The 13,920-nt window shown below is 43.4% G+C and overlaps 3 protein-coding genes across 6 annotated transcripts in view; all 3 read right to left on the bottom strand.

Annotated features, from left to right (window-relative positions):
• Positions 1 to 202: 202 nt before the first annotated feature.
• Positions 203 to 3,161, bottom strand: emc4 (ER membrane protein complex subunit 4). 2 transcript variants are annotated; one of them, XM_083669635.1, is made up of 6 exons: positions 3,022 to 3,161; positions 2,451 to 2,599; positions 2,063 to 2,177; positions 1,689 to 1,842; positions 827 to 987; positions 203 to 713 (listed from the first exon to the last, which is right to left on the bottom strand). In XM_083669635.1, the coding sequence occupies exons 2-6, from the start codon at positions 2,552 to 2,554 to the stop codon at positions 678 to 680; spliced, it is 570 nt and encodes a 189-aa protein (XP_083525761.1). In that variant the 5' UTR covers positions 2,555 to 2,599; positions 3,022 to 3,161; the 3' UTR covers positions 203 to 677. The 2 variants fall into 2 exon arrangements, with proteins under 2 accessions (XP_083525761.1, XP_083525762.1); XM_083669636.1 differs by having other exon boundaries at positions 2,451 to 2,560; positions 3,022 to 3,151.
• A 144-nt stretch (positions 3,162 to 3,305) lies between these two features.
• cyld3 (cylindromatosis (turban tumor syndrome) 3) lies at positions 3,306 to 11,511 on the bottom strand. Of its 3 annotated transcripts, XM_083675576.1 has the most exons (17): positions 11,446 to 11,511; positions 10,827 to 11,123; positions 10,355 to 10,630; positions 9,040 to 9,480; positions 8,692 to 8,797; positions 7,912 to 8,387; positions 7,357 to 7,522; positions 7,035 to 7,176; positions 6,509 to 6,631; positions 6,262 to 6,353; positions 6,074 to 6,137; positions 5,784 to 5,855; positions 5,621 to 5,747; positions 4,887 to 4,995; positions 4,666 to 4,784; positions 4,001 to 4,208; positions 3,306 to 3,800 (listed from the first exon to the last, which is right to left on the bottom strand). In XM_083675576.1, the coding sequence occupies exons 2-17, from the start codon at positions 10,992 to 10,994 to the stop codon at positions 3,616 to 3,618; spliced, it is 2,874 nt and encodes a 957-aa protein (XP_083531702.1). In that variant the 5' UTR covers positions 10,995 to 11,123; positions 11,446 to 11,511; the 3' UTR covers positions 3,306 to 3,615. The 3 variants fall into 3 exon arrangements, with proteins under 3 accessions (XP_083531702.1, XP_083531700.1, XP_083531701.1); XM_083675574.1 differs by having other exon boundaries at positions 5,621 to 5,855; XM_083675575.1 differs by having other exon boundaries at positions 5,621 to 5,855; positions 10,827 to 11,106; positions 11,446 to 11,507.
• A 590-nt stretch (positions 11,512 to 12,101) lies between these two features.
• Positions 12,102 to 13,920, bottom strand: part of LOC310814133 (adenylate cyclase type 2) — a 14,239-nt gene continuing 12,420 nt past the window's right edge. The window contains exons 25-26 of the mRNA XM_083683431.1: positions 13,602 to 13,726; positions 12,102 to 13,492 (exon numbers count right to left, since the gene is read on the bottom strand). Coding sequence (XP_083539557.1) covers positions 13,364 to 13,492; positions 13,602 to 13,726 — 254 coding nt within the window. The 3' untranslated portion in view covers positions 12,102 to 13,363. The remainder of the gene's footprint in view (positions 13,493 to 13,601; positions 13,727 to 13,920) is intronic.

The following is a 13,920-nucleotide window of genomic DNA, read 5'->3' as shown; positions in this document are numbered from 1 at the left end:
AGCAACAACTTATTCACTGTCTGATCTACATGCCCATACCAAGTCATTGGATTTACTACTCAAGACAGCCAAAGGTATCTTATCTCGTGTGTCTCAGTAAACTCACACAAGTCACATTTTGTACTAAACAAACAGGTTATTTCATTCAGAAAATGATTGTCATATCAGGAGGATACATACACAAATAAATCATACATTTGTTTTCACATTTTTATTTGACAAATGAATGAAGGAAATTACAAAATCTTAATTCAACCTTATGTAAGTTGGAGTTAGTATGATAAAGGGCCCTTTCTGTTCTGTCAACACAATACTCCATTGTTTGAGGGGTTCTGATTCACTTGTCCCCAATCATGTCTCCAATTTGATCCCTTGTGAAAATGATTGTGAAATCTCATAAATTAAACAAACAACAAAATGTAGACATAAATAGCTCCAGGGCTCCAAAAACAAAACGAAGATAAGCTGCAGAATGGAAAAGTCATAGAGGAGATTTGACCCAAGTAAAACTAAACTTCCCAATTAATAATAGTTAATGGAACATATTAGCACTTTCAGTGTGTGCGACTGAAAGGGCAACGTTTTATATATATATATATATATATATATATATATATGTGTGTGTGTGTGTGTGTGTGTGTGTGTGTGTGTGTGTGTGCGTGCGTGTTCTGTCCTCTTCACAACACCATCCCTCCACCCATGATCTCCATCCTCTGTAGGGAAGACAATAAAATACACATGTTCAATCAAGTGCATCCTTTCACAACATTTTACAAGCAGAATAAAAAATAAAACAAAATGTCAATGAATAACCATCAAGTTTCACCTGAGGTGGTTCTATGAAGGCCAGCCAATCCGACGAGTGTGTTGGGAGAAGCCCCATTGACTGACACTTGTAGATGGCCAATGCTGAGCCCAGCAGGTTCCCAACAAGGTACACCAGCCCCTGGAGCCACTGCTGGCTAGAGCTCTCCAACAGCTTGAATGCTGAAGATAGAAAGCAGTGAGTGGTGGTTATAGACTCATAATTACATGTAGGCCTGAACTGATTCATCAAATAATTTGATTACAAAAAATCCTCAATTAGAATTGTCTGCTTGTTTTGCTGGTATGTTTTATACACTTGTTTATATTTTTTGTAAACTGGCAAAGTTTATTTTTATATTGAAAAACAGGAAAGAAAAATGTGCTGATTCTAATCATAGACATAAGTCAATGGTTCTAGGCTGCAAAAGCTATAGCCAACCTCATTTATATTTCTTTCTGCAATAAAACATTTGAAAAAAACCCAGTTTTTTTTTTCAAATGTTCAGTTTTCAGTTTTGTTTCAATCCGATTCCTCCATTATTTGTCAGAATAATTCAACAGAATACTTGATTACCAAAATACTTGATAGTTGCAACCTACTTTTTCAACCACAAAGCGTGGTTATCAATGTGGTTAATGAGCTATCTTGACTCTGAGATAGTTATGAAACTGTATTTTTTGTGAAAATAGACTAATTTAATAGACTAATTAAAACAACAAAACCACTGGATTACAGTGTCAAATTCCACTTTAAAAGAAAACAATAACATCTGTAGAAACCACTCAAGTCTATTCATGTTACTTACTACAGGAAAGTGTTTAATAAGTGTTTAGTGGACAATGGACACTAGTATATCAGTGGACAAGGCAAGGCTACTCACTGGCAGACATGGACATGAGTGCTTGTATAGGCCTCCAGGCCATCATGGCCACCATCATGATGGGGAAGATGGAGATGGTGTTGCCAGACATGTACATGATGAACAGGTTCATGGGGATCTGTTTCAGAGGACCCAGGGCCACGTCCCAGCACCGCTGTTAGAGGAGGAGGGGGAGAGAGGAGAGGAGGGAGGGGTAGAGGGAAGAGGGAGGGAGAGAGGGAGAGAGAGAGAGGAGGAAGTGAGAGAGAGAGACAGAAGAAGGAAGTATTGGCCATCAGCTTCACAATATAATCATAATATTTCAAATGTAAATACATGTTTTCTTCTCATCAGTTAATGCGCGCACACGCACACACACACGCACACAGTCTTACCTTCTCCACCAGGTTTCTGTCTGTTTCCTGGACGCTGGTGTCAGGGACAGGTTTGTCTGAGTATCCGATGGGATACACTACATCTCCCTGCCCTCCCTGTCTGTCACCACGGCCCCTAGTAGACAAGGACAGCACAGGTAGACCAATTATTTACTTGCGCTTTGTGACAGAATTGTTTTGTTAAATGCGCTATGCAAATAAATGTGATTGATTGTGGGGCACTCTATCAAGCATCAGCCTGTATGACAATATACCACCCTCTATGTCTAGCTGAGGTGATTTAGAAACACACTCTTGTGATTAGGAAGCCCTTGGACCTTGAGGATGTCCTCTTGGCATCATGGTAGACACTGTGACATAGTCTGGTCAACTTAGGCTTTCCCCTCACCTGGTATTGCCCAAGCTCAGCTCCAGAGCCCATTTCATTCTCCTGGCTCCACCTCCCCCTCTCGTGGACAGTGCCCCTCCACCTTGTCCCCCAGGAGACGCCATGGCAACCTTGCACGCAGCGAATCAACCACAAAGATTTCACAGATGCTGCAAAGTGACAGAAACAAGAGTAGCTAGCTGCCGTCAGTTGCAAGCGATGACATTGACAACCAAGACAAACACTTTAGTATACCCTACTACACAGAGTTTGACAGTTTAAGTGTCAGGCTCCAAATGAAACACTGACAGCAGAGATTCTGTTAGATTCAGTTTAGCTGGCTAGCATAATTAGCTGGTTTTATTGGAAGCTTCATCAAGCACTAGACCTACTCTGACTATTCCCCTGCAGAAAAAGATGCTTAACTACTGTAACTACCAATATACTTCAGGTCACAGACTGTGTAAAAACATGGAGGTTGGTTGAGATAATTGCTAACAAGCTAATCAGCTGTCTAGCATACAATGCCTCCAGTCTAGCTGAGGTTTAGGCAACATTTGAGGATGAAGATATGATACGCATTAGTCCTTACCTTATAGAAACGATCCGAATAATGTTAAGATCCGTTTAATGTTATTATTATAAGGATTTGTAATCAATAACGGGATAATCCTGAAATGAATCACAAAAAGTAGCTTCACACAGCTTGCATCGACGACATGAGACGGTCAGGCGCACAATGATGACGTTTGCATTTCCTGCTGTTGTAGTAGTGTGTGTTGCCCTCCACCTCTACTGGGGTGCAAGTGACCTGGCTTTTCCATGGCAAAATAACATCACAACAAAAATTGCCAAATTTCATATATTTCATTATAATCTGTTTAATATTCCATGTTCCAATATTCTGTAAATATTAATTTAATAAAATAAACCATATAGCACAAGTATCAACAACTTGGGTGAATATAAAATGTATTAACAACTCTTCATATGAAAAACATTTTATGCAAATTCATTGTAGCCAACAGCACAATTGTGAAATTCTCATGTACAAGGATACAAAAGGATGAAAAGTAAACAAAAGAGTGCAAAAAGGTTTTATGAGAATGTTTGTGTCATTTCGGCAGTGGTTATAGTTATTTGTCATTCACTAGAAACATACATAAGTGTATTTGTTGTGTGTGTGTCACTTGTACAGGCTCAGTGCAGGGCTGTGGTAGAGACACATGTAGGCGTCACACAGCAGACGCCGTGCAGGCTCCCTTAAGGAGGCGGGGTCCACCCTACTCAGTTCCTCCTCCGATAGGCTCAAGTAGCGCCCCACCTCTGGACACGCCCTCACCTGGGGGATATTGAAGCCATTCTCCCCACCTGTACCAAAAGACAGTACACAGCAAATATTATAGGATGTCAATGTTGTGGCAAACTGGATGGTATAGAAACAAAATAAAACAAAATTATAGAAATGGCTAGAGAAGAGTAAAAAATGAAATACTTTGTACTCGATCACATGGAAGACACTCTACATTGCTTTCAGCTACAAAACATCAAAATAAGAGTCAATTTCTCACCTTCCCTGTCAGCCATACTGTCAAAGAACAGCCAGTCGGTGGGGCGAGGCCCGTGCTTGACGAAGCTCACATAGTGGCTGGTCTCGATGCAGGTCACTGCGAAGAGGGCCAAATGCTGACGAGTGCCGTGCAGCGGGCCGGTCCACGGGCCCCCAGGTACACTCACCTGACCTGGGCTGTGAGACAGCCTCTTCCTGTGGGTGTGCACCTGGTGGAGAGGGATGAAAGGACAGAGGGAGGGAGGGTTGGAGTAAGGGAGAGAGGAATAGAGGGTTGGAGAGAGAGAGAGGAAGGGAGGGATAGAGGGAGATAAATATCCAGACAGAGATAAACAGAGAAGTGAGATGAATGGGATGAGAAGAGATGAAGACAGCACTGTCTGCATGGTACTACGTGATATAAACAGCCTGAGAAGGTTTCTATGTATTCATTGTTGATGTATATTGTGCAGTATTACGCCTGTTTTATATCAATACTGTTTTATTAACGTGTTAACTGTCAAGCCCATTGAACTGCATCTCTATAATATAATATATAAAAACATTTTTAAATACATACATATATATAAGTTAAGTACATAAACATATATGTATTATAAATAAACGCTATATAAATAAAGTTTGTTTGATTGATTGATAAAGTTGTCCATGGGGAGAGAAGGATACCTGAGTGTTGCAGGTGTGGCAGTATTGTTTGAGTCGGCCAGGTGTGATGTCTAGGTCTTCATAACACTGTAGACACTCCCATTCAGCCACCGCTTGGCAAATACTACACTGTCTCAGAGCTAAGGGGGGGAGGGGGGGCAGAGACAGAAACAGACATAGTGAGATATGGCATTATTAGGGTTCAATGCATGGCACCATGAATAATGTCCCAGAGGTCTTACTGTCATCCAGCAGGTCTGTGATGTCGATTGTGAGGGAGGGCAAGATGGCGTCAAACATCTTGAAGTCTTTCCCAAACCTGGGCATGAGGAGGGGGAGGCAGGAGGGGGCCTGGGGAGGGGGCACCATATACATCACACACACAGTTAAGTGTGAGCATCTTTATTATCCCCTAGGTCAGCGCTTCTTAAAGTATGGATCCCGATCCAAATTGTGTCACGGACCCGTAAATGTTGGGTCGTGACATTGATCAGTAAAATGTATAATTATTTCATTAATTAGATGAACTGAATTGCCTAAGTGCAAATGCGCTCTGTTCAGTCAGTGCCGTCTTCACTCTTTGAGTCTGCTCTGTCTCACATTTCTTGAATTCTAGCCATGTAACAGTATGAATATGGATAATGGTCAGCCCTCCACCACCTTATTCTTACTATAGAAACTATTGTTTAAAAATCATAGGTTGAAACTGTTAAATCAGAAGAAGTATGTTTTGTTCTGAACTGGAACTGTGTGTGTTCAAATGTTTTATTCCGGTTGAAAATGGAAACCATTGACATTTTTTACATCTGTGAAAGACTAAACATGAATTAAATAAGAATTTGTCTACATTGGAATTGTTTTCATCATAAGAGCAATGAAATTAACTGATATTAATTTACCTAGGGTACAACATGCTGTACAACAAGCAGTCAATCCAAATTAAGCCAGACAACATCAGTGTTAAGGTGGCTGTTACCTCTGCAAACTTCAGTCCAGCATGGAGAAAGGAGGTCTCCAGCAGGGCCTGTACACTCGCTACCCTCATGAGCGCTGGGGAGGAGAGAGAGATGGGAGAGAGGGATGGGGAGAGAGGAACAGGGGAGAGGGGAGAGAGGGATGGGGAGAGAGGAACAGGGGAGGAGGGAGAGAGGGGGAGAGAGGGAGGGAAGAGCTGGTACAAGTGACACTCCTGAGGCTGCTGGCTCATCGATCTGATGTAGAGGGAGGGAGAAGGAGGACGTGTTACAGAGAGAGTGGGTCGGTGTGTGTGTGTGTGTGTGCATGTGTGTGTGTGTGTGTGTGAGCGTGCATGTGTGTGTGTGTGTGCATATGTGTATGTGTCCTTGCATCTGTGTATGTGAGTAAGAGAGAGAAGGGAGGAGGGAGAGAGAGAATGAATGAGGGAAAAGAGATGACAATATGTGTTTACCTTATTTTCAGGAGAGGCTCAACCCGGAGTAGCTGAAAAAGCTTGTTGAGGAACTCCTCTGGATCTGACAACAACAACACAACAATACGTCTGCCTTTTTAATAACAGTCTCACCACATGATAAAAACTGCTTTAACAACAGAGACACACTGACACCCACTGACACACACACACACACACACACACACCTTTCTCCTGGTTAGTGAAGCCTTTGTCGCTGCTCTCAGCCTCCAGCAGCCGCCTCAGAGCCATAGTCTTACTGGCACACACATAACCAAACCTACAGAATATACATGAACATTCAAAAAGAAAAGGTTAAACATGAAAACAAACTGAATGTTACATTTACCATAAGTGTTGCTACTGTACACCTGAAAGTATACAGTGGGTGTAAAACACACACACACACACACACACACACACACACACACACACCTGCGGAGGGGGTTGACTATCTCACAGCGAAGCAGGTCTTGAGCCTGACAACAATGGGGGCCGTCCTGGGGCTCCGAGGGCCACAGCAACACCCAGTCTACTGAACTACAACATGAAAACAGACTGAGAGAGAGAGGAAGGGGGGAGGGGATGGGGGAGAGAGAGAATGGAGAGAAGAGGAGGGGAGAGGGGGAGAGAGAGGGGGGGAGAGGAGAGAGAAAGGAAGGAGAGGGAGACAGGCATTGAAATTGACACATTGACACATTGAGCCAAGTACTCCTTTTCGTTAGATATGCAACCACCTACAACTCAAAAACCGATCCCCAACATATTCTCCCACAAACTGTGTTGTCTGTCTGTACAGCATGCAAGGTCACCGGGAGCGAGAAAAATACATTCCTCAACTTTTCATATCATAATTCTCCCTGGTGAAAATGCGGATGCATTATCTAACCATTTATTATTTTTGAATGTGCCATAAAAGGCACCAGGAGTGAGAGGGCGAGAGCAGCCAGAGGCGTCCCACCTGAAGAGCGATGCGTCCAGGTAGCAGGAGTTGAGGTGTCCCTGGATGCCCCTCTTCCAGCCCTGGTACATCTCCCTGGCCTTGTCCCCCTCCACTGGGGGGGTGTGCTCCTCCACACGCTCACTGCCCCACTCTGCAAACGCTAGTGAGGAGAGGGGGGAGGATTAGAGGGTGTGTGTGGAGGCAAATGTATACATTTTCATGCACATCCGCACACACACAATGCATGTGACATAAATACTAAATACATACTCTAGAAATGTGCAAGGCTGTATATACAGGGAGACAAAATACACAGATCTACACACAGACACACACACACCAATTGAGTTGCACCGCTCCACCTGGTTGACAGGTGTCTCGGGGGCGGGGAATCTGGAGTCCCGCCTACAGTTGCGGAGTTTGACAAACAGCCCCTTGTTGGCAGGGCAACGGAAACGTCGTTCACCAAGGTAGCTGCCATCTGTGCCAGCAGTCAACTCCTGGTCCTGAAAGAGAGACAGGTGACATTATACAAGTAAGGTTAAAGGTCATAGAGACAGCAGTCAACTCCTGGTCCTGAAAGAGAGACAGGTATGTTAAAGGTTATAGAGACAGCCAAGCTACAGAGGAACTGTGTCTACATTTGTCTCTGTAACAAAAACACCTCAGATGTCAATGATCATCCATTAGATCGTCCATTAGATCGTCTCAGAGACAAGAGAGACAAGAATTAAGCATAATTGGTTCTAGCTTCATCGATTTCAATTTTCTCAAATGTACAAGGTTTATTTACTCTCGAGTAATTAGGTGGTATACAGACAGCTACAGACAAACAACTAAACACAGAGATGCACTGACACCATGAGACTGATGAGCAGTGACAGAGTTAGCGTACCAGCTCGATTCCCGCCACCAGCTCCGGGACACCACTGATCCTCCCAATCCAGCGAATCACTCCAAAAAGGGGCGGGTCGTTTACCTCCACCATTGACCCCACCTCCAACTCAAACTCCAATCCTGCGTCCCCATTCTCCTCAGCATCATCACCTCGATCCAGAGATTTCAATGGGGAGGGAGGGGCAGGCGCACCGTTCGAGGGTTGTGGTTGGTCCATGACTGTTGCAGAGGGCAGGGCTTGGGGTTTGTTGGTGGGAGGGGTTGGTGGCAGGGGTTTGTGTGTAGGTTTGGGGAGGGGTGGGGGCGGAGGTTTCAGGGCCAGTTTGGCAGAGAGGAGCTGAGGGGGCATCAGAGCTAACTTGGGGGCGGAGCTAGGTTGGCTTATGGGGGGAGTTTTAGGAGCGGGTGGCTGTGTGGGTTTTAGGGCCTGTTTGAGGTTGAGGAGGGGTGGAGGGTGGCGGCGGGACTTTGGTTCTGTGGGTAGCGGGGGGAGAGCAAGAGGGCCATGAACATCAAGCAAGGACCAGGAGGAGGGAATGAAAGGACAAAATGGGTTACAAATAAGTCATTACTCCATCAATATTGAATATTCAGGGAGGAAGTAGTCATATTAATCTGCCTGGCCTCTTAGTTTTTCTTTCCTTTCATACTGTACACATCTTAGAAAAGGACAGAACTGGAGCACACTGTCAACATATCACACCTTCATCTAACCCTCAACTGCACATGGTAAAACTTAACTGGGTCTAATGCAACAACAGCTATGAGTGTGTCCTACCTGGAGACACCTTGGAGATAGGTAGCATGTGTCCATATAGGGGAGAGGGGATAGAGCACAGCTTCTCGCCTTTATAGGAACCATCCCAGTTACCCACCGCACTATCCTGTACATTAACACACACACACACACACACACACACACACACACACACAGACACACACACACACACACACACAAACACTTACAAACATGCTTCCACCCAGATCATATACTACGCACATTATGCAAACAAACATGTAAAATGAATTGTAACATCATTTGCACCTTATTCCAGGTGTCTACATATAACACATTAACTAGGGGTGTTATTCACACAAGCAACAAGCTCCAGCACCACATACTGACCAGCAGGATTCCCACGTACATCCCAGAGGAGGCCCGGCCAGGCAGGGGCCCACAGTAGCGCACCTCTCCACCATGGATAGTGTCGTCTAGGGGGAAGCAGACCCTCTGGCCCACCTGGAGGGGTGGAGGGGACGTGGGGCCTCGGACGGTTACAGGGGCGGTCGTAGGCACAGATTCTGCCGTGCGAGGGAGCAAATGACTGGGCGGCTGGCTGTGGTTGTGGTTGCGGTTTTGATGGTGGTGTTGGTTGTTATGGTGACTGTTGTTGAACTGGTCCCTTTCACGGTCTCGGTCTCTGTCATTATGGTCGGTGTGGACACGGGACAAGCGTGGAAGTGTGATATGATTAGCTGGGAGGAAGAGGGCGCACGCCTCGGGGCAGATGAAGAGCTGGTGGCCTTTGTAGGAGCCGTTACTGGTGCCTCTCCCCATCCCTGAGCCCTGAGAGAGAGAGAGAGAGAGAGACTTAGTTGATTATTTAAATTATGTTAATTCATCGGTTTGCATAATTATGATCTATGAGTATTTATTATAATTAATAATAATTATAATAATATATATTTTTATTTTTTATTTTATGAATTGCTACGACATATCACTGGTTCTGGCCCGTCTTTCATCACTGTCTCCCACCCCCCGTCCTCCAATTCAACACTGTATTATTCATCGAATAAAAATTCATCCTACATGCATCCTCAAGTAATCTGCAATCTGCGTTTTTCATCAAAAAGAGCAGCAACTCCAACTGATGATCAATTTGATTCTTTAAGCATTTGGCTGAGCGAAGATAAAATTCATGTCATGATAAATTTTTTGTCATATCAAAAAATGCAAAAATTGCCAACTGATGGGTGTTCTATTCTTATAAGACTATAAAGTACAATGAAACAAATTGATGAAAAGAAGAAAAACAAGGATAATTGCATGTACTGACCCTTACCTGTACACATCCACACTCCACAGCATTTACAGGCAAAAATCAAATGATTGTGTCTTGATAAACTGTCATGTTATCAATAGGTACAATTTCTATGTAAAATAAAGTATGTGACCACTAATAATTGCATTATAACTACCCACACTTTAATACATTTGGAAAAGGTATATAACAATATCACTGCATTCAAAAGCATGTTTTTTATGTAAATTAATTAATTAAACGAAACAATTAATCGATAAAATAATCTACAGATTAATCAATGACAAAATAATCATTAGTTGCAGCCCTTGCATGGAAGTTAGGATTCAGCCATACATAACTTGTAAATGACTACAAATACAAGTGATTATATAGGACTACAAATACAATGGTTACCTTCAGCTGGACCCCAAATAACACAGCACTGCTTCCTCTGGTCAGTGGTCCACGGTACCTCAACTCCGCCTCAGCCATCTCCCCTGGTTGGCCTAGCTGGACCCACAGGGGCGTGCCCAGAGGCAAACCAGCCAATCGGTGAAGCTGCTTGGGATTGCCAAGCATCTTAATGCGGGACTCCGGTTCAGATACAGGCTCCAATAGGCCACTCAGATCGCTGGGCACCTCAATTAGAAACTGCTTGTCAATCTTTACCATAATACCATAATCTAATACCTGAGGGGATAGAGAGAGAGAGAGATATGGAGAGAGGGAGGGACAGAAGGAGAGATTATTGAAATGTGAGAGAATAGGAAAGAGTATATTGAAGAGAGGATTGAGAAATGTGTAAATAGGAGGGCATGAGATATTGGAGTAGAGGAGAGAGAGAGTACGGGAGTATGAATGGAGGGGTTTGAAATCCCCATCTTACCTTCACCCACAGGTGGTCTCCCCTTCCCCTTCCCCCATCTTGCTCCTGACAGATGTTACCCTGCAGTAACCGGATGGGACCCTCCAAATGGTCCTGAACCTTCAGGTCAGATGCTATCAAATACATCTTCTGGGGTCGCCGCCTCCTGTGTTCTTGGGCTCCAGACATTGTGTGTGTGTGTGTGTGTGTGTGTGTGTGTGTGTGTGTGTGTGTGTGTGTGTGTGTGTGTCTAACTCCTTAATCCTTATAAGGTGCTGCCTCTTGTTGAAAGGGCACCCATCTGTCCATCAGACTCACCTACGTGATGAATAGGAACGAGCAGGTGAATTCAACTCATAAGCATAGTCTTTTAGTAATAAAGTAGCGAGGTTCAACAGGTGCAAAGGCAAATCCAAGAGAAGTTCCAAGGCAGTGGGCCTAGTAGCTCATGACACATTCTAACCATGACCATTTCCGTAGATCACGCACTTGCCTACCTGACGATTCTTACGCATCGACAAAGTGAGTCATAAAGTACAGAAAACGTGACAAAACAAAATGGATGCCACTCTCAGTTTAAAACACCATCAACACGAATATAACTGCATATTATTTGGGAGTCATTAATATAAATACTTACCAACTTTATGAACTTTGAGATCAGTCAATATTTGCCCAACGCTACACCGAAATGATAAGCCCACGCCCCAAAACAGGAAGCGAGGAAACAGACAATGATGAAGACCAATAATGAGCGAGAAAAGTTGAAAAGGGAGATTTTGTTGGCCAGTCATAGTGATTTGTAGGTGTGGCTTCAAAGGGGGGAAATTCCACCGTCCATCGTACGTGTAGGAAACTGAAATGACAGCAGTGACGGTTGCTGAACGCTTTTAAATAGTCACAAATGTATTGTATTCATCGTAGTTTGTAAGTGAATCATCGCTTCAAAGAATGTTTAATAAAGAATTCTCATGATTTTGAACTTCAGCCTGAAATTAATTTTTACATTCACATGTCCTGTGGGTTATTATAGTTATTTCTTCATTAAACATAATGGGCCGGTTTCACAGACAAGGCTTAAGCCTAGTCCTGGACTAATTCACACTTTTAATGGCAAATTGCCACTGAGGATGCATTTTAGTCTAGGACTAGGCTTAAGCCTTCTCTGTGAAACCGGCCCTTTATGTGCTCCAGCAAATATTCAATGCCCTAATTCATCAAAGGTTATCAGAAGCAGTTGCTATAACCTCACACAACATTTGATGTGTATGTGTAGCCTCCACAAAGTATTCAGAATCAGAATAGAAAAACATATATTAATTTCTTTAAAACAAAATAACATAAGCATAGGCCTACATATACATATGAAAATATATTATTACACATTATACAGTATTGCATTACATGGCACAACAGTGGGAGTTATTCATACAGGGCTATAGGCTCTTATATCGATCATACCTCTTATGTGTAAATCAATCTCTCTGGCAGTAATAGTGGCAATAACAAAGAGATACAAATTAATTATATTGTTTTTTCTAAAACATATGCATAGAATTGATTATAGTATTATTTATTTCTAAAATACAAACTATTTCTATGGGTAAGAGCCTCCTCACTTATTGTAATGCAGGGGAGGCTGGTGGAGGTAGAAATCTGAGGACGGGCTCATTGTAATGCATGGAATGGAATCAGAAATGGTGTCACGTGAGTCTGTCTACCTCCACTAGCCTCCCCTGGTATAGTGACAGCCCTTTCTTATAGCACCTCAAACATCCCTTTATTTAAACTATTCAAGAGGACACAATTGTGTATTTCATTATCATACCCTGCAACTTCCTCTCATGCACATCTCTGTGTATCTCAATGCTTTTTTATGAACAACACATTCCGACTGTTTCCTATCATTGTGAAGCCCTAAGAGGTTATGTGCATATTCTGCATAGTGCATATCATTGAAATTTCTGTTATCAAAGAGTAAAAGACTAAGAAGAGCTTATGATCCTGTATATCTGAGTTCCATGATCCTCCATGATCCTCCATGATCCTCCATGATCCTCCAAGGTGTTTCACAACACATCATCTTACATCCAGCAGAGTGGAATATTGCAACAGATTGTTTTTTGTTTAGTTTTTTGTTTGTTTGTTTATGGTATCAGTCTGGACTTAGTTTAATATCTTCTCCAAAAGACAGAAACAGCTCCTGTAGGCCAAAGTGGCTCCAGGGGGATTGCACAGTGGCTGATTCCCTGAGCTTCTCTCAAATGTGTGTGTGTGTGTGTGTGTGTGTGGTGTGTGTGTGTGTGTGTGTGTGTGTGTGTGTGTGTGTGTGTGTGTGTGTGTGTGTGTGTGTGTGTGTGTGTGTGTGTGTGTGTGTGTGTGTGTGCGTGAGTGTGAGAGCAGAGCAGGGGAAGAAAGTCTGTTGTCATAGATGGACAAACAAAAAACAAACAGTGCGGCATCACGACACTGATTCATTCCTCATCAACTGAGTCAGTTGTAATTGGTCAGTGTTGTTGATGTTGATAAGTGATGGTGATTGGCTGGAGAGGTCAGAACTAAGGATATGATTGTTCAGTGTTGATGAAGTAGGTGGTCAGTTCTCCTTTGCCCTTGACAGTGACCACTCCTCTCAGGGTCACACTGTACCCCAGTGTCTGGACCACCTGAGCCGTCTCCTCCGTCACCTGTAGGGGGCAGAAGAGAGACATGCAATACAGATATCTATCCATCTATCTATTCCACCTATTCCAATTCTCCTTATGTCCTCTCTATCCCCCCATCTGTCCCTCTGACCTGGATCTTGTCCAGTACTCCCGTGCTGTCCATCCTGCTGGCCACATTCACTGAGTTCCCCCAGATGTCGTACTGGGGTTTGTGAGCTCCAATCACCCCCGCAATCACTGGGCCATGGTTTATCCCTAACAAGGTAAGGGAGAATGGAAGAGGTGATAATTATGGGAGGTGGGAAATGGTTCTGAATTAAAGGTGGTTTGGGTGAAATAGGTATGATTCATATATTAAACACAATGCAAAAGACAACTCATAACCCCATCTAGAATGTCTCATAGAAATTGCATCATACTCTGAATCTATTGAAAACATCTGACTGTGA

Source organism: Argentina silus (genome assembly GCF_951799395.1).
Source record: "Argentina silus genome assembly, chromosome: 1".
Taxonomy (NCBI): domain Eukaryota; kingdom Metazoa; phylum Chordata; class Actinopteri; order Argentiniformes; family Argentinidae; genus Argentina; species Argentina silus.
Note: the sequence above shows the minus strand (reverse complement) of the source record. Positions and strands in the feature narration are given on the sequence as shown.

Bases quoted from the DNA above. Each gene is read 5' to 3' on its own strand.
- emc4 (XM_083669635.1), bottom strand. From the start codon at position 2,554: ATGGCGTCTCCTGGGGGACAAGGTGGAGGGGCACTGTCCACGAGAGGG. The intron at 1,843-2,062 runs GTAAGACTGTGT...CTCCTCTAACAG, and splicing joins ACAGAAACCTGGTGGAGAAG to CGGTGCTGGGACGTGGCCCT. The intron at 988-1,688 runs GTGAGTAGCCTT...TTCTATCTTCAG, and splicing joins ACTCATGTCCATGTCTGCCA to CATTCAAGCTGTTGGAGAGC.
- cyld3 (XM_083675574.1), bottom strand. From the start codon at position 10,994: ATGTCTGGAGCCCAAGAACACAGGAGGCGGCGACCCCAGAAGATGTAT. The intron at 8,798-9,039 runs GTCAGTATGTGG...GTTAATGTACAG, and splicing joins TGTACGTGGGAATCCTGCTG to GATAGTGCGGTGGGTAACTG. The intron at 8,388-8,691 runs GTAGGACACACT...CGCTACCCACAG, and splicing joins TATCTCCAAGGTGTCTCCAG to AACCAAAGTCCCGCCGCCAC.